At 44.7% G+C, this 19,687-nt stretch overlaps 1 protein-coding gene across 1 annotated transcript; it reads right to left on the bottom strand.

The window, feature by feature from the left end:
• Positions 1-5,249: 5,249 nt before the first annotated feature.
• Positions 5,250-16,983, bottom strand: MTNR1B (melatonin receptor 1B). Its single transcript, XM_039847835.1, has 2 exons — positions 16,495-16,983; positions 5,250-6,117 (listed from the first exon to the last, which is right to left on the bottom strand). Exons 1-2 carry the CDS (start codon positions 16,715-16,717, stop codon positions 5,273-5,275), a joined length of 1,068 nt encoding a protein of 355 aa, XP_039703769.1. The 5' UTR covers positions 16,718-16,983; the 3' UTR covers positions 5,250-5,272.
• Positions 16,984-19,687: the final 2,704 nt, after the last annotated feature.

The raw sequence follows: 19,687 nt of genomic DNA, 5'->3' as shown, positions 1-19,687 counted from the left end.
CCCTCCCTCAAATCCTGATAATTGCCCTGGCGACTCAGATCCTCTGGCTATTGATAAGGGTCATCAGCCCATTGTTAAGCAGAAATAGTGTTAAACCAGGCAGGGCCCTTAGAGTCTGAGGCGGGGAGGGGACTTTAAGCCAAAGGTCTTTTTTTTTCTTTAAGAAATATATTAACTAAGCCTGTTTCCCTTTACTCACTTAATAGGCAAATCAATAATAGAAATTAATAATGTATGATTTGAATAATGAGTTTGTATCTTCTTTTCCTTGTTTAGGGACTGAGGTGGCACTTCAGCAAGAAACCCAAGACCTCACCCTGACTGAGGCAGGAAGGGAAAGAGCTCCATGAAACCCCTGTAGGCAGGGACTATGGCCATTCTCAGCAGGAAGCACATACAGAAGAAGAGACCTCCCGTCCCTCAGCATCCATACTAATAATAAGGGGGTTCATGGCTCTTAGAAAAGAGATAGGTAGGAGAGTTAGTTAGGGGGTTTCGGGTCTACCTGCAAAGACACTGAGGTCATCCTATCCTAGAAGGGGTCTGTCCTAATCCGTGCACTATTAAGCAAGCCAGAATGCATTTTTTAACTTTAACTCACACAAAGAAACCAGTAGGCAGCGATTTAGGTACCAGTTTAAATCAGTCACTCGCACCTGAGCAATAAAGACCCCCGACAACCTTCAACTCACCTGAGCCTCATTATACCATCATTATAATATGACGTATATGCCCGAAAGTTCATTAATATCATTATAACAGACTGAATTCTGGGAACAAACATGCGCAGAAAGCAAAATGATGAATCACCGTGTCCTGTCCATCTTAGTTGTCAATCAAGGAAGCCCACTGCTCTAAGAAAAGTAACCACCCACAGTAAAAAAGGGATAAAAACCCTGAAGTCTTTGTTACCAGGCCTTTTAAGCCACACTTCTCTTGCTCAGGCCCGCTTCCACAACTGGAAGTGTACTTTCCTTTCTAATAAATCCTTTCTTTTCTACTGTATTTCGGTGTCTTGCTCAATTCTTTGTTCGAGACATCAAGAACCTGGACAACGCTTCAGAAGAGGACCCAACTCTCCGGTAACACAGGCAATCAGTCAATGGAAAATAAATGACCTTGTGGTCCTCCTCCTCTCCTTCACAACCATTGCCCTCTCTACCACATATGTGGCAGAACCCAAAATAGTCAGGGTTCTAGCAGGAAAGCCTAGAAAGCTTTCTTCGTGCATTTGAAGTCCCTTCCATGGGACTATGAGCTGCTCAGAGGGCAGGAACCATATGTGACTCCTGTCTGCATTCCCCTCTCTCTGCCAAACACCATGCACGGTGCTGACAGGTGAGGCAGTCCATGAAAGTGTCCGAGTATGGCAGCTGACTTAGCAAGTGGCAAATCAATGCCACCGTCTCTCTCTCGTACCTGGCCTGTTGTTGGGCTATGCACACTGGCCACCTGAAGCAGGTCATTGTCAGACAGCTTCGTTTCACCTGACTCTTTGTTGACCTAACTTCTGGGTGTTGTCAGTCATCATGCACATTTTGGCCGGTCCAAAACCATTTCTGGTGGTTTGTTGATCTCCAAGCTTATACCTTACTACTATTAAAAACAAAAAACAAAAAATAAAAAAAAAACAAAAAAACTGCACTGATGTTCTAGGGGTGCCCTTCAGATCTGATTATAATTTGTGAGCTTGAGATTTTTTAGAGAAGAAACAGAGAATTCTATTACTAGTTATAGTCTTTTCCCTTGTCCTCATGAAAAATATTTTATTCCTTTGTGTTTTTTCTTTGACTCTGGTTATTTAGAAGTATGTATTTAATTTGCAATTAGGGAAAGTGCAGAAAAGAGTTGACATAGCAAGTCTGAGACTGCCATCCTTGGAAAGGCCTGCTTGTGAGGTTGGCCTTGGCTGGTATCTGGGAATTTGGATTTCACGAGGATTCCCACCATTCTGTAACTGGTAAGGGTGGCTCACCAAACCTAAACTATTTATACAAATAATGTGGTTTTGATGAACACCAGCTTTCTTTTGGGAGTCTGGAATTTTGGTACATGCTAGGCAGAGGGTGCCTGTGTGACTAATCTCCAGATAAAAATCCTGGACATCTAGACAGGGGCAAGGTTCTCTGGTAGACAACACTTTATGCTTGTTCACATTGTATCACAATTTGTTGCTGAGATAATTGTTCCCTGTGGGACTCCACTAGGAGAGGACTCTTGGAAGTTGGCACCTGCTTTCCCTCAGATTTTCCCCATACTCTCTTTCCCTTTACTAGTTTTGTTTTGTTTTGTTTCCTTTGCTCTGCTCTGTCCAGTTTTCTGTCAAGCCCTTCAAATAAACTTTTCCTATCTGACATTACATTTTTCATTTCAGTATTTCCATTTTTTTTTTACATTCCCATAGTTTTGATGCCTACACTAAAATGACCCGTAACATGTTGTCTGTCTTTTCCACTACAGTTTTGAACATATTTTCCCCAGTTACTTAAAGTCTTTAGCTTCTAATTCCAATATTTGTGCCATCTCCGGGTCTTCTTCTATTGAGGATTCTTCTACTGTCCATATGTCACATTTTCTTTCCTCTTTGTATGTCTCATAATTTGGTTTTTATTGTATGCCTGCCACTTTGTGAAAAGAACAGTCAAAACTGAAGTAGAATACATTTATCTCCAGGAAAAGGCACACCTGTCCTCCCATCACACGTCTTGTGGGGTGGGGATGGGGGTCTGCCTTTATCTAATCTGCAGTCACCTGGGTCTAGCCTTCATTGCAGCTTTAGTTAGAATCTGGTCAACACTATCATCAAACATTCTGAAGGGAGAAACAGGACTTCCTCTTGATTAAGCCTCCCACTCTGTGGTACTTCTTTATCGCAGCCACGGCAAACTAATACAGATGGAGAGGAAGGTTGCAAAGTGGTACCTTTGACCAAATTGTCCAGAGTCAACAAGACAGAGGATGAATAGAGTTCCCACGCTACTGTAGCAAAATCGTCTTTATTTAAAATCAGGGGCCAAAGTGTGAGGCCTTTCCATGCGAGAATGTACACAGCTGACGTCCTGGGTTTTCCCCCACACACCTCATTCTCTAGGCTCCTGGCTCATCAAAAACCTATGGAAACAAAAAAAGATTAGTTAGTGGATTGTCAGTGCTGAGTTCTGGAAAACCAGGAAGCTGAAGAGAGCTTTTATTCTTTTAATTTATATTTATTGAGCCACTCAGCTCAAAGATAGGAGAGCGTGCGGAGAGCATCCTGTTGCTTCCAAATCAGGAGTGAAGGGCATTTCACTGGAGTTGACGGAGAGGACAGAGAGCAAATATATACCTGACCCAGTCAGCTCAGTCTATGCCTAGAGCCAGGAAAATCAGCCACAGATCAAAGAAAAGCCTTAGATCTCTGGTGTGTCTCTCAGATTGAGGTCTGAACTGGGAGGCCTCCCTGGGCAAGACTCTGTACACACAGCAACTGGATCCCAATGTGCCAGCAACCAGGCCTGGAACCTATATTTCTCACAGTTTGGTTGAGAACTTTCAGGGTCAGAATCAGCTTCCCAGGCCATTCCCCAGATTTCCACAAATGAAACCTTGGTGGAGCCTGGAGCATTTGTGGGTTTAACAAGCTTCGAGGTGACAAGGTGACTAAGCACAGCTCTTAGCCTAATCCCTCACATTACAAGGGAAGGGAGAGCATCCAGCATCATGCTGAAAGGCGGGCATCTGAGCTCTTCATTCCAAAGAGCAGCCAGCTGGCTAAGGTAACTTTTCTCTCTCTCTGGAGCCCCGAGGCACCTTATGTGCTTGGATTACTTCTCCCATTCCACTATGTTCCTGCCAAACATTCCAAGGTGTGTGTGTGGCGGGGGCGAGAGGCAGTAGGCAAAAAGGGGTCCTGCTGTCAGACTTGGGCTCCTTACCTAGCTTGGAACTTGACAGCTCTGTGAACTTAGGTAATCATTTTACTTTTTTGAGTTTCAGTTTCTTACTATAAATATCAATATTAATATCTTCTCAAGGAGTTTTGCAAGGATTGAGATAATGCATGCTAAGCACCACTACGGTGCCTGATACAAAGCCAACATCCAATAAATGTTAGCTGATATCATCTATTAGCAGACTATGACCTCCAAGAGGGCAGACAGCATGCCTTTTGTTTCTCCTGCTAGACCCAGCACTCAATTAATGTTCGTGGCATTGAAGAAGGAAGATCAAGCTGTTGGTGCTAAATGAAGACTTGAGATGTTTACAGTCCTGTAAGAAAGGAAGGGGGCAGAGCTGCCCTTCACCCACTTCAACACACACCACCCCCTTACTTTTCCCTTCCTTTCCTGTTTTTGTGTGTGATTTTTTTCTTCAAGGTTGCCTTTCATTTTATGAGTTCAGATAATAATAAAAGCTAACGATTACTGAGTGCTAGCTATGTATCAGGTATTGTCCTCACCTCTTCATCTGACTTATCCCAATGAATCTTCACAACATCCCTGGGAGACACCTGCATGATCTCCATTTTAAGATGAATAACTGAGGAATATAGAGGTTGGGGGACTTCCCCAAGTCACACAACTTGAACTCGGTGGAACCAGGAAAGGAAGCCAGGTAGAGTGTGCTCCAGGTGCCTGGGGTATGTGTGTGTGCATGTGTGTGTGTGTGTGTGTACAGGGAAGGTCAGTGGGGAAAAGTGTAGGCTGCTTGCCCTCTGCACCCACCGCAGCCCCCTGTGGCCCCTGCAGAGCTACCTACCTCCAGCACTGCAGAACTGGCTCTTTCATTCTCGCTAACAGGAAAATATCTCTTCCTGCCATCCCTCCAGGATAAGAGAAAAAGGAGCCCCTCTGGGACGTGGGGAGCCATTTCTTCTGGGTCGATGGCCACAATGAGGCTGATGCAATTCAGCGGGGCAAGGAGGTCAAATTGGAAAGATGAGAAGGCAGCCCATGGGAAGGAATTGGCCTCTTCTGTCTCAGGCCTTTCCTCATTCTGTCTCTTCTTTGCTCCTCGTATGCTTGAAGCCCCCAGCACACCACTGGGAGAGTGTCTACCAGCTCCATTGCTATGCTCACTGGGACATGGCCCCCAGTACCTGTAGGCATCCCCAACCAGCCTGAAACAAGGGTGCTGACAGGCTTCTCATCCACAGGATGAAGTTCCACAAGCCATGTGCTGTCATACAAACAGGTCAGTGTGGACTAGCAGGGCACCTGATCTCACCATTGGAGCAGATTCACGCCTATCATTTCATGAGTTTGTCACCCAGCTGGCGTGCCTCAGATCCAGGCTAGAGAGTGTCTGCCTGGATAGGGTGTTGGGTATTAACACCCACGTGGCTGCCCTTGGAAGTGTCCTGAAAGCAGAGCCGTGGGCTCCAGAGGGCCAAGACAATCTTCTTGTATTCCCTGCGGAAGTTCTTGTTCAGGAACCCATAGATAATAGCATTTAGGCAGCTGTTGAGGTAAGCCAAGAAGTAGCTTGTGACAAAAAGCCCCTCCGGGACCTGGGGAGCCATTTCTTCTGGGTTGATGGCCACGACAAGGCCGATGCAATTCAGCGGGGCCCAGCAGATGGCAAAGATCACAAACACCATGAACATGGTTAGAAAGCTCCGGAAGTCACTGGGCCTCAGGCACAGCTTGCTCTCTGACCTGGCCTTCCTACGGGCCTGGAGCACTAGCATCCAGATGCGCAGGTAACAGAAGGACACAACAGCCATGGGGAGGAGGAAGTGGATGACCACCACTGCTGCCGTGTACTGGGTGCTGGCCGTCTGGATGAAGGTGCAGGAGTAGATGCGTGGGTCGTACTCCAGTGACCCCACGAAAAAGTTGGGCACCAAGGCCACCACGGTGAGGAGCCAGACGAGGCAGATGTAGAGCGGGGTGTTCCAGTGCTGATAGATCCGGTGGTAGGCCACGCTGTGGCAGATGTAGCAGTAGCGGTTAATGGCAATGGCGGTGATGTTGAAGACAGAGCCAATGACACTCAGGCCCATCACAAAGGCACTGGCCTTGCAGTGCACCTCCCCCAGGGCCCAGCCATCATGGAAGATGGCCACAAGGATTAGAGGGTAGGGGTACAAGGCCACCACCAGGTCAGCCAACGCCAGACTCACCAAGAACGAATTACCTGGAACAGGAAATAGGAGCAAGAGTCAGCACAAGACTCCACAATTCCTATTCTGTAAAATATTCTATTCTTTGTCCAGTTACTTAAAAGTAACTGAATTACTGTCAGTATTGGGAATGGAAACAAGTGTCTTTAGAGGTGCAGAGTTCAGGGCTAAAACTGCATCTCTGCTACTCACTAACTGTGTGACTGAAGCAAGTTACTCAGGCTCTCTGAGCCTCATTTTTCTCATTTGTAGAATGGAGTTAATGATGTCTACTTTAAACAGTAGCTGTGAGAATTAAATAATGATTCTAAGTGCTTGGGGACACAGTGGGTGCTCGCAAATGGTAACTATTTTCATGTTAGGCACAGATGCTCAGTGGTTTTGCATCATTTAAGCTCCGGCAAGGATTCTGGGGAGAAGAATCTGAAAATCAGGCATCTGGATCCCTTTCCATACACCTACCTTCCTGTATCTCTCTCCGTTTCCCTTTGCATATTCTCCCCACTGGTTAACAGGCTACTTTCCAAGTGTCTTTAATTCATTTTCCTAAATGCGAGTTGCGTTTTTCATGTGAGATGGAAGAAGAGTTTTGAGAGTGGGAACTATATGTTTTAGTATTCCCCTGTCCCTTGTCTGGGGCCTAAACACAGCCATGTTGCCATATTGGCAAACACTTGGCATGGTGGCTCAGAGTCTAGTCACATGGAGTGGAGAGGGACTGTGGGCGCTCCTCGTCTCATAGCCTCCAGAGGCCTCCCCGCTTTGCCTGAACATTCCCCAGTTTCCTGAACTGCCTCCCTCCTTAGAACAGAACATTTTCCAGCACTAACAAGCCCAGCCAACCAGAAAGAGCCTCAGAAGACCATAACAACCATTGATCAATATGCTTCACATATGTTCTGGGCTAGAGTCCTAGGGAAGAGACAGGACTTAGTCCAAAAGAACAGTCTCTGTTCCTAAAGTGTTTGCATTCTAAAACCAACACTGACTCATGAATAAAGTACCAAGAACCTGAAAATCTGGACAACATGAAGTTCAAGGCACGAGCAGCACCATTCCCAATGTCATTTGTTTCATTCCCCAAGTATTGTACTTTTTGAGCACCTACTATATGTTCAAAAGATATTTTCCTACCAGCAGAGGCCCTCAGGGAGACAGTGAGTGCCAGATACAGTGTTTCAAGTCTTTTGGCCTTTTGACATCTGGTGAAGTGCAGGCTGTCAGCCTTAGAGTTGCTGAATGCAGAGGCCAGATGGAATGGATTCACAAGAGAGACTCTCTAAAAAGGCAAGGACACCGATGCTCCATTACCACCACGCTTCTGTTCTGCATGTCAGAGGCTGATGTGACCACTTCAGGGTTCCAAAGGGTCAGCCAGATGAAAGTGGTCCAAAAGGTACAGTAATCAGAGAGGCCAGGCTGTGGTCTTCAAAGGGGTTCTAAAGGGGTTCAAAACAATGGAGGCTCAGAGCCACCTAGCTGGGAGTTCCCCTGAGACAGACCTTCAAGCAAGGTAGACTCCAAACTTGCAATTATAGACCCACAATGTAGAGAGAGGCCTGCCTCCAGCCCACCACTGTCCTGACACACATTCTCACCCCATCTCAAGGACGATGCCATGGGAAATGCTCCATGTGCCTTTGGGAACCTGGAAGATCCACAGACAGCCTTCCCGATGTGCCTATTTTGGCCTTAGATGCTTGGGGGCAACCCCACTCAGAACCAACAGAAAAGAAATCTGTTACCTCCTTGGGAGTTCTCAGGACCTATTTACTTAGGTTAGGGTCTAAGGGAGACAGGATGTAACTGAAAAGAAAGAGATTGTTTGGACAATTAGAGTGATTGCGAGGTAGTGAGCTTTCCTGTTTCTCAAGACATCCAAGTAGGTTGATAGCAAAAGAGACTCTGGCCTCAGGTAGAACTGCTAGATTCTTTCTAATCTACTATTTTAGGGAATCTATTTACTTAATGGGATAAAGCCCCCTTGTATTCTTTCTGGTTGGTACCGCAAGGCAAGAAATGCACATCTGAGGACTTGCTTGGGATGTGAAGGGGTCTCCTGCTTCTCCATTTAATTCCCAGTCTTGTTCGCTGTCTCCACAGGTGGATTTCTGTCCCTGACTCCTCTAGTCAGACCTCACTTGGTCCCAAGAGAATGAGAGATTTCCTCTCTCAAAGTTCTTGTTTTTAGCTGAATAATAAGCCCTTGTCTCTGCCCAGAATTTTAAGTGTCCTTTTGACAGTTGGAGGTGGTGCTGGGAGTTGGAATGACCTGGGGTAATCTCAGTTTGGCCACTTTCGGGTGGAATGAACTTGGGCAAGTCATTGAACTTCTTTTTCCCTCGAGTTACTGACCACTCCATAGGTTCCCTCTTCGTCTTTTGTAGGCCTCCTTCTCCCTCCTCACGCACATTCCACACTGCTGTTTCTGTGAAGAATATCACTTCTTTCCAACACAGGAATTTGGTCTCTTCTAGGCCTGCTAAGCGGCAGACAAGCTTTTGGCACTTGCAGGTACGTGGGGAGAAAGACAAGAGTTGCTCGCTGTCTCCGCCAGCTGCTTCCCCAGGACAGTAAGTGAGTCAAGCTCTGCTGCGTTAATGTGGCTCATCCACTAATAGTGCCCCAGAGGCCGGCAAACAGCTTGTAAATAGTGGGAAGAACACATTTGACTCCACAAACTCCACGTGGAAAGTAATTCAATTACACTCCTCTATTATTCTGGCTGTTCTCAAAGGGCTGAAATTAACCAGTTCCTGCTGTAGAGTCATCTGCCCAGACGTCGTACTGTCTCTTGGCTTTCTTGACACAATTCCAAATTAGGCGAATAAAATTCTTGTTTTGTCTCCCATCTGTAAGAAGCCAGGTCCTATCTGGATGATAGTCAATGAAAGACCTAATTCTCTATCCATTTCTTTCTCAGCTAGGTGAGAAATCGAACAAGACACACACAGCACTGCTCAACACCCCCTAAATAGGCTTCTAATGAATATTCATATCACAAGTCCTGGTGTGACTTATTTCCATCTACCAAGACAGGGCTCATTAGTAAAGATAGACTTCAATAACAGGGTTTTGTTCACTAATATGGAATTCTATTCCATATTCATAGGCAAAGCACATCTCTTCACATACCAACCATCACAACTCCCTCCTTCCTCACCTTTTTTCTTCTTCTTTCTGAAAAAGCTATTTCTTAATGAGGAACTAGTAATCTGAGAAAGAGCCAACAAGTGTTGAGCTACCTAGTCTTCATCAGATAGGAGAATTCGGGAAGATAAAGCTACCTTCAATCCCTTGCCCCTCTTTCTTCCCTGTGCCGACCCTGCATGCCCAGAAGAGTTTGCCCCAGTCACTGAGCTAAAATAGATGATGTAGAAATAGATGGACATTTACTCAAGAAATATTGCCAAGTATCCGCTAGATACGAGCTCTGCCAGGAACATGGGAAGCATAGTGAGCAAGATAGACACACTCCCTCCCCTTACGAAGCTCATGGTCTCATAGAGGAGACAATTAAATGAAAACAAGATGTGATGAGGGTTATGATAGAGAAACCAACAGATGATCCATCATTTCTAACAAATAAATTTCCTGTGCCTTTACTCCTTCTTCCAGCCTCCTCCTATTCAAATGTATAATACATTTATTGAGCACCTACCACACTTTGGTAGGGCACAGTGACAGGTGAAACACACGGACCCTGCCGCTAAGATACCAACAGTGATATTGGAGGAACAGACACAGAAACAGGAGTCCTCCAGTGAGGTGAGAGCTGGGAGGAAGGGCAGCAAGAGATGGTGGGAAGGGTGCGGAATAATTAAGCTGGCCTGTGGCTGGGGGCAGTGGTGGGGGATGGGGCTGCTCTGGCAGGAAATTCACCAAGGAGATGAGTCCCTTGCAACAGGCTGCTTCCATCCCAGAATGGCTGTCTCCCCAAATGGGATCTTGTATGGGAAAGGGCATAAGAAATAATAATAATCTCCAAATTAATTTGAGATATTTGTATTAGTTACTTGCTGGAGATAGGCACTGAAATTATTGAGAACAGATCATTTATTAAAAACTTGATTTTCTTACACATACTAAAACAATGATTTTTATATTAACATAAGCTCCTAATTTGACTCTCAAATTCTTTGAGGACAGAAATTGTTTTCCCAAAGAAAACCCTAGAGTGTGTGGATGAATCATACAAGGGCTGAGCTGAAATATAACTTCACTTTAATTAAAGAAGGATAGCTAAACAGGCTAATAGTGTAAACAAATATATGATGGGGAATATTGTAACCAGTTAAAAGAAGAAAATATATTTAAAAGCATAAGTATCTGTTTAAAAAGTAATCATGCCTATTTTAAAACATTCTGCCATAATCATCAAATGAGATCACTTGGAGACTCTTAAGGTAGCCTTTTATTATCTTATTTATATTTACTAATAACAGCAAAACAACAATGGGTTGTTTTGCTCTTATTAGTAAATATAAACAACAATAATATCCTAAAGTTCATAATGTACATTTACATAAATTGTTTCTCCTTTGTTTCTCACAAGAATCCTTTAAGGTTGATAGTGTGATTTCCATTTTATAGATCAATAATCCAACAATCAGATTATGTGAATTGTCTATGGCTGTACAGATAAAGAGTGAGAAAGAACAGGAAGATACATAGGAAGAAATCAAAAATAGAAATATCAAGTGGATTAAGAGTAATGGTGTATTGTTTCTTGGTCATCCACAAAAGTGAGAGAGAAAACAGAAAAGTGCCTGCTTACCCTGGCATTTGGGAGGTGAGCAGTGAGCAAGGCAAATTCTATTGAATGTTGGAAAATAAACTTTAGTACCGCAGGTTGCTCTCTCAGTCAATTTTGCCTTCAAGGGAAGGAGAGAAATGAAGTGGTGCTTAGAAAGGGAAGTCCTTTGATGGGGGACTGTGCATAATTTTTTTCCTTTCCTTTTCTCTCTTCTAAACGAGAGAGATTTATACCTGGCACATAATGAGCACTTAGTAATGTTAACTGTTATTTATGATTGTTGTTTTTATATTATTAGTAGTTGCATAGAAAGAATAAGAAAGAGATTTATAGCATTGGACTGGGTTGCCTATGAGATAAGCTGTGCGTAGTGGCGGGGTGAAGACAATGAAGAAGGAAGGATGTTTCTCTAGAGTGTAAACTCCCCAAGAACTGGGATATTTCTTCCCAACTCCCTTTTACCCATTCAGCAACAAATATTTAAGGCTGTAAGACCTAATAGCAGCACCAATGTCATCTGAGTTTTGCAGTATATCATGCTAAACAGACTCCAACTTTCGGGGGGGAAAAGGCAGTCAGGCATGAAAGTCTTCAAATCCCTGGGCTACTAAGAGCTACGTGGAGAAATTAGAGAGGATTATGAGCTTTCACAATGATTTGGCTAAAGATGCAATTATGGGCTTTAAAATGTGTTCACTTTTGTTCGGTGAGGAAGATAATAAGGTATGCAGAACCGAAATGTGAGTTGGAAAGCTCAGGCAACATCAGGGAGCGAATCCAAAATAGCCCAGTTTGGTCTTTGGCTGATAAGCACTCCAAATCCACTAAGCTCAGCAGGTCAAAAGACATCTGTCACCTAGTGGCATCCCCAAGAGTGGTCAGCAATAGAATAAAGTCTGAATGAGGCGGGCTCAGCCTTACTTAGTAATGTCTGGAGGGCAGGGACTGTGGGTCTGTTAAATATTTCCTCCATGCCTCTCAAGAGCCTTTGTCTAAGCCCAGCCTATTTACTCATTCATCATTTACCTCTTCAATCAGCAAGTGGGAAGAGAAGGGCAAGGAAAAGGGGTCACATAGAGGGTTCTGCTCTAAGCTAACAGGGGATGGAAAACACCTGCCAGGCAGAAAATTCCCATCAGAAAACCTGCAATGCAGTCATTTGTTTCAAAGAAGAGATGGCGTGGACTCTGAGCATTGCAGGATGCCTGCTGGACAGGGCAGACAAAGACCTATGTGTTCAGCAACCAAATCCTCCACATTTTCCTGGGCAATCCTATTGTCAAATATTTTATATCTTTCCTCTTTACAAATCACCAAATGTCCTAGAAATGGCCATGCGTCCACTCCCCAACAGCCTCTTCAACATAGCTGCAGCATGAGAATCCACTGTCAGATCATGGCTCCTGACTGTTGCCTAGGAAATCATGGTCACAATGCCCATGGGACTGGAACGACTCACATTGTCGTGCTCCCGCTCTGCTAATGGAGGTTATCTCCACGTTATAGTAAGAACAAGTTTACCTCAGCTCTCTTCTGTGTGGCTGTCTGGATGGTGCAGGTAATGGCAGGAGGCTCACATTTTAGAGGCAGCTTAAAGGGGCCAACTCCCTAAGGAGTCACTGGGGCACAATTTTAGGAAGCCATATGCATATCTGGAGCCTGCTGGCCACACAGCAGCAGTCAGGGAGTAGGCACAGCTTTGTGCAGAAGGTGCCAGTCAGCTTTTGAGGACAAGAGTGAGGAGTATTTGGGGCTTTTAGTGCTGAAAGCAGTTCAGTTCCATGAGAACCATAGTGATTCCCTGAGCAATGTTGAGTACTGTAACTGAGATCTACCCTACCTCATGAAGCAAAATTAATTCCTTTGGTCCCACTGCTTTCCTGGTACCTTGTCTATTTTCAATTTTTTTCAAAAGACCTATATTCAGTTCTTTCTTATTACATACCCGGTTTCTGTGAACAGAAATGGAATAACAATCTCTTCTGTCAATGAGTTCACAGTCAGCGGGGAGAGAGAAAAACAAACAATACAGTGAAGCGAGGGCTGTAATGAGAGGACGCACGGAAGCCTGAGGAGGAACACAGTAAGTGTATAGCGTTATTCATAAACTCCCTTTGGGGAGCTGAGGAGCATATTCACTAGCAGAAATGAGGCGGGGAACTTCCCAAGGTGAAAGTAGTGCATCAGACAGCATGGACTGAGTGGGAGTGGCAGCAGCTCACTGCTCTGGAGCTGAAAATTGGTCTGTAGATGGAGGGTGGTTCCTAATAGCAGGCGTTGACTGTGGCAGTGGTAACAGCCACTGGAGGAGGGAGCAGGGAAAGTTGTCTGGGGACTATGGACATAGTTTGCTCAAGAGATGATGAGGGTGTAAAATTCAGTAAAAGTAGGGAGGGCAGGAAAGGGAAAAATTGAGAAATACTCTAAGGCAAACATCATGAAGACGTAGGGAATTAAGGAACCAAGAATGACTCCCAGGGTTCAAGTGTTTAGGAGTTGAAGAGAAAGGAGATTCAAAAACTAGCATCAGGTAAGCTGAGCAAATGAAAGGCCCCAAGGAGGGAGAGGCCCTCAGTGTCAGACACGGGACAGAGGTGTATTTCCAAGAAGGCCAGATCCCAGACGACTGAAGAGGCACTGGGCAGCAGTGAGGTGGTCACTGGATGTAAACTGTTATTTTAAGGTGTCTGGCTGAGAAGAGAAGGAAATTAGAAGACATAAAAATTAAGGAAAGATTCTCTTTTAAACACTAGAGACCCCTGTGTGTATGTGTATATGTATGTGCATGCATTTGCATGCATGCATGTGTGTGCTAAAGGAAAGAGGCAGAAGCTGAAAATACAGAAGAGAGAAGGAACTCGATGGAGGAAGATTCAGAAGATCAGGGAGAAGAAGAGATTTTTAAAATAAAGGGATTAATATTGATAAGGTCCTGTCTGGGGTAAGAGTGGCAGTGGTAGGCACAAGGGACAGTCCTCAGACACTGTCAGGAGATCACAAAGTGTGACAGGAAACAAACACACACTGAGAAGTGTGAAATGCCTACTCAGTGCCATGTGTTGTGCGAGGCTCTGGGAATATAGCAAAGAATGAAGAAACACCTGGCCTTACCTTCTAAGTTGAGTCAATGCCCTGAATCCGTCTTCCACCTTCCTTCCATCCCTCTCCCTTCTCTAGTGCCATCTCTGAAAAAATCAACCCAGAGCAAGCAGCAGCAGAAGTCACAGACAGGATGATCCATCCCAAAAGGACAATTATTCTGACCACTTATCCCACCATCAGGAACATCCTTGTTATGAATGACAGAGTCTGCCCTTGGGAAAAAAAAAAAAAAGTGAGTGTCTATCCATAATATGGGAACAACATTATTAAGAAAAGTAAGCTTTCTAACTCAATCATTTCAGTAGTGATGGCTAGTATTATCTGGGATATTTTAAAGATATTACTGTGTCCTTTGAGTAAAAGCCTATATATTAGGAAAGAGCAGTTTACGTTTAGAAAGCTGTATTTAATATTGTCGATCATATCAACTTGTAATAGTCAAGTAAAGGATTCTGATGCCTGTTCAGACAGGTGCTATGACCTTAACATGGACTGTGTGCCTTGCTATTGGAAATCCATGTGTTCTCATTGTCATGCCTATCTTCTTAACACCAATGAATTAAGGAACCAGACTTAATTAAAGAAAAATCTGAGATAAGTGTTTCTTAAAGAAAATCCAAACTCTTCTGTAAGAGAAGACCTAACTAATAGAGCAATGGGTGCTAACTATTCAGTTAGGTTTTAAAGCACCTTTTGAAATCTCACTCTGCCAATGTTATTTAGTTTAAATCGATACTATGACTTTTCATGGTTATCATCAATAAAGCCAACGGTCAAATAAAAGCCAGTTAAACTGCATGACTGGAGGAGCCACCAATGTGTCAGGAATCAATGTCATTTAGATATAGTGTTAAATTTTTTTCTCTAATGCTAGGCTGCAACAGGAGGTAGGGAGGATAGAACAGAGGATGTACCAGCAATTTAACATGCTCCTTACCCGCTTCAGACACCCTCTCAAATCAAAAAGGTTTCTGCGAGGCCATTTAGAAATGCCAAAGAGGCCAGTCCTCAGCAGAATGGGGAAGGGGAGAAGATGCTTGTCTTCCTCGGGCCAAAAGAAGCAGCACCCATTGCCCTCAGCCCCCCCTCCCACGTAGGCAGCCCAATTTACTGAGCAAAGAGCCACAGCCCATCAGGCCTTTTCTAAACACCTGATTAGTCAGGGAGAGAAGTAGCCAGTATCAGAACCTGGAGGTCCCAGCCCTGCCTCTTCCTGCCTCCCTGTGCAGGAAATGAATGTCTGTGGCTGCTGCAAAAAGATGATATGATCGACAATTAAATACAGCTTTCTAATCATAACCTGCTCTTTCCTAATATATAAGCTTTTACTCAAAGGACACAATAACATCTTAAAAATATTCCAGATACTACTAGCCATTAGTACTGAAATGACTGAGTTAAAAAGCTTACTTCTTCTTAATAATGTTGTTTCCCACATTATGGGTAGAAGCTCCTTTTTTTTTGTTTTTGTTTTTGTTTTTGTTTTTGTTTATTCTTTAGCTAAAAATCTTAAAGTAACGGGCTCACACAAAATATATACATATAAAATAAATAAATAACCATTAACTAAAACAGCCACTCTGAGTGGTCCAGCTCTTTAGAAGAGCTCATTTAAGCTACAGAATCGGCTCTCTGCTGTTATCTTTTCATTTTAGTTCGCTCTTAATATCCGAGTTGCTCCAAAGGCCCAAACTGGGAGATTATAAATTGACAAATAGATCATCGAGCTTCTTCCCAAGCAGAAGTGGTCAGGACACTCCAATGACCACCTCGGGGCTGGAGTTCAGATACTCTTTCCCTCTGCTTTTGTTTTCCTTGCAGACCTGAGTATGGGGAAATTGAAATGAGAGTGGATTGAAAGGAGAAAAATATTTCCAGGATCGCAGCACTATTTAGCCAAATCACTGTTTTAATCCTCGGTTAATATCATGAATATCCCGTCTTCATAAAAAAACCACGTTATCTTAAAACAATCTATTTCAGTTCAAGCAGAGCCTGAAGATTTCTAAACTGCACTCTCTCAGTTGGAATTTGGTCTTCAGATGACCTGGGGATAAGTTTCTGATACCAAGCCCACTACAGTGCTTTCACTGATTCACTTTTTGTCTCAGCGAATATTTTCTAAGAACCTACTGTGTGCAGATTCTGAGGTGTCTGTGGCCAGCGAAGGGCCGCACTTGGACTGGCACAACTTGGAGCGCCATGGATAGTGACGCGCGTCCAGCAGCGTAGTTTCCCACAGAGCCCGCTCCTTGCCAAAAAGCGCGCAATAAAAACTTTGCCCAGTTCATGCTGGCACTGATGCACCAAGTGTGCCCAGGGCAACTGCAAGGGGCAGGCTCTAGAGCTGCACATCGGGGGAGGGTAGCAACTCACCTTAAATTTTGAGTTCAATACCGAACTTGGGGACAAGGTTAGAGAGAAAAGAACGGGGCGCCGGGGAACGAGGAGGGATAAGAGCGGATCGCGGGGTCAGGGTCAAGACCAGACGCCAGGGGGACCGCGCGAGCTCAGCAGCCGGCATGGCGCTCACCTGCGTTCCGGAGCTTGCGGTTCTTGAGCACCGAGAAGATGACCAGCAGGTTGCCCAGGACGTCCGCCGCGGTGGTGACGATGAGCACCGCGGACAGCGCGGGCGCCACCCAGGGAGGCCGGGGGATCCCGGAGGGCCGCGCGCCGTCCGCCCCCAGCCAGCCTGGGCGCTCGTCCCGCCCGCCGGTCTCGCAGCAGTTGGCGAAAGAGACATTTTCGGGCATCGTGGAGCCCTGTGCGCCGTTCTGCAGCCACCGCACGGTCCCCTCTTCCCGCAAGACAATCAGTGCTGAGCGGGGCGCTCCTACTGCCTCCTTCCCAGCCCAGGGTGAATGGACTAGGGAGGAGGTCAGTGGGGAAGGAGCTAGAGGAGATAATTAATTAAGCTTGGGCAGAGGGCGGCGAAAAATATGGGAACGCGAAGAGGAGCTGGGGTGCAGGCGTCGCCAGAAGGAGTTGGTTCCTCGGCAGCTCGCTGAGGAGCAGCTAAGACAGCGCTGCTAGCGCTGCCACTGGAGTCCAGCACGTGTCTAGTCCAGCTCAGGCTTCGGTTCCTGAGCCCACAGCCACGCCCGAGACTCCAGATTTCCCCCAAGGGAAGCTGTGCCAAGGAAGGGACACCCAGGTTTGCTGGAGAAGGTGCTGGTGGTCGGGACCTGCCCTTGTCAGAAAGGCCAAGTTTGAGGCCCCATGGGGCCGTGCAGCTCCAAAGAGAACGTAATCCCCAAGGTATGGGGACAAACTCCAGAGCAAAGAAGGGTAGAAGGTCGTATTCTAGACAGCTGCAAGAGAAAGGTGAACCTGTCCAAAGCCCAAAGAAGGGGAGAGAGGCTTTCTCCCATACAGTAGAAAGGAAGCAGAAGCCAGGTGCAAATGCAAAAGAGTTTCCAGATTACTGTGAGGAGATGAGGGAGTTCCTCTCTGGCTGCTATATTCTCAGGGAATTTTAGGCTACCTCATTAGCCAGGATTTGTGGGGAGAGAGTGTGGGAGGTTTAAAGACATAAGAAGGTCTGAAATGCCATTTCAAAAACTGGAAAAATTACCTAGGAAAGCATGACAGATATGTCAGGAGAGCGAGTGTTCCTGTATGTTTTAAGATTGTGGCTTTAAATGAAGATAGCCAGCTTCATTGGGTGGGTGTTAATCAGCGACTTGGAGCTGCTCAGGACAGGTACAGAGATGGTAGAGTGAACCTCACTCAGGACTCGGGTTTACCAACTAGGAGTAAATAACAGAGGGAAATGCCAAGGCACAATGGGAAGATTGACCCTAGGATTTATGTTAAATGAGGGGTGATGAGAAAACAGAAGGGGGCTAATGGGCCAGGAGAAAGAATTGGGATCAAGGGATTAGAGAAATCGAATTCAAAAAATTATGGTAAATGAATCTGAAAAAGCAGATTGTAATATTTTAGAGGGTGATTTGTTTGAAACTGAGATTTCTGAGAGGTACAGATTCTATCGATGGGCTCTGATGGTGATTATGGGATTGAGGCACTGGAGGAAGGTGAGGGAAAAGTTTGTTGGAAATGAGAAACTCATGAAACTGAGAAGTCTAGAGGTGACTATTATAGTGGTAAAAGGAAAATCCCCAATGAATGAAAAGGAATGACCAACCAGTTGGTAGAAGAACTACAGGGAGGAGGAGAAGGACACAGCTGGAAGGTGTGAGTGTTCATGAAGAAGGGACAGACGTGCTTTCCCTGTTCTTACATGCACACGTATACGAAACATACAGTGACACTTCTCTGGCTTTCAGCAGCCCTCATAGCAATACAGTATAAGTTGCCTCAGTTCAGACACACTAATAACATGTATTTGGTTAACTAAGTATGAAACATAGGATTTGCCCTCTGCTGCTCCGGAATGTGATCATGCACACCTTGCCTATATCCACAATAGTGTATCTCAAGAACTTAGGGCACTAAGATTTAGGGTACTCTCTGCCTAAGAAGTCAATGCTGTGTCCTGGCACAGCTGGCCAGGCTGTGCCTTTAAAGGGCAGGGGAACAATGCTGACAATTTGGAAAAAAATTTGGCAGTTACTTACAAAACTAAAGAAGCACACTCTTACCACACAATACTGTACTCACACTCCTTGGTATTAATAAAAGTTCACTGCCATCAATATAATTCCAATGGGAGTCCCCAATTTGAGGTGTGAAAAAAGGACAAACTTTATTTAGGTAAACAATTATTGATACAGGAAGATGCACCCTCAGGAGGAAACCAAAAGTATGCTCTCCCAAGACAAAGGGGAGACCAGCTTATATAGAGAGAGCACCCCTGGTCCCCAACTGGTACATTTTTATGCAAATTAAGAATCCAGATTTGCACAGTTTGATTGGTCCAAATAGCACTATCCTGATTGGTTGAAATCTTGCATCCTGATTGGTTGTTATAGAGCTGCTCTGATTGGTCAGTAAAGATGCAAATGAGGATATACCTGAGCAGCCCCAATTGGATGGGGTGGGTCTCAAACCATTGGTCAAAATATGATTTCAGGAACTTTTTATAAGGTTTGCCTTAGATGACAGGAATGCAATGTGGGAGGCTTGGTAGCTCAGCCTGTGGCTTCTTCCTGACATGCAGTGTGTATGAGTGGCCTATAAACATGGTTGCTAGACTTAGTTATGAATTTGTGCCCAATTAACTAAGAAGAGCCCTTTGTGGCAGAGATATATTCCTTCTTTGGGTCCAAAGTATTTACCCAAAAGAGTTGAAAGCTTATGTCCACATAAAAACCTGCAGATGGATGTTTATAGTAACTTTATTCATAATCTCCAAAGCTTAGAAGCAGCCAAGATGTCCTTTGGTAGGTGAGTAGATAAATTGACACATTCATGTAATTGAATATTTTCAACACTAAAAAGAAATGAGTTATCAAGCTATGAAAAGACATGAAGGAAACTTAAATGCATATTACTAAATGAATGAAGCCAATCTAAAAAGGCTACATATTATATAATTCCAACTATATGACCTCATGGAAAAGGTAAAATTATGGAGACAATGAAAAGATCGGTGTTCACCAGGAATTAGGAGAAGGAAAGAAATGAATAGTTGGAGCACAGAGGATTGTTAGGGCAGTGAAACTATTCTGTATGAGTGGTGGATACATGTCATCATACATTTGTCCAAACCCATAGAATGTACAACACCAAGAGTGAACCCTAATGTAAGCTATGGACGC

This window comes from Pteropus medius, unplaced genomic scaffold (genome assembly GCF_902729225.1).
Source record: "Pteropus medius unplaced genomic scaffold, Ma_sr-lr_union100, whole genome shotgun sequence".
Lineage (NCBI taxonomy): Eukaryota > Metazoa > Chordata > Mammalia > Chiroptera > Pteropodidae > Pteropus > Pteropus medius.
This window is presented reverse-complemented; position numbering and strand designations above follow the sequence as displayed.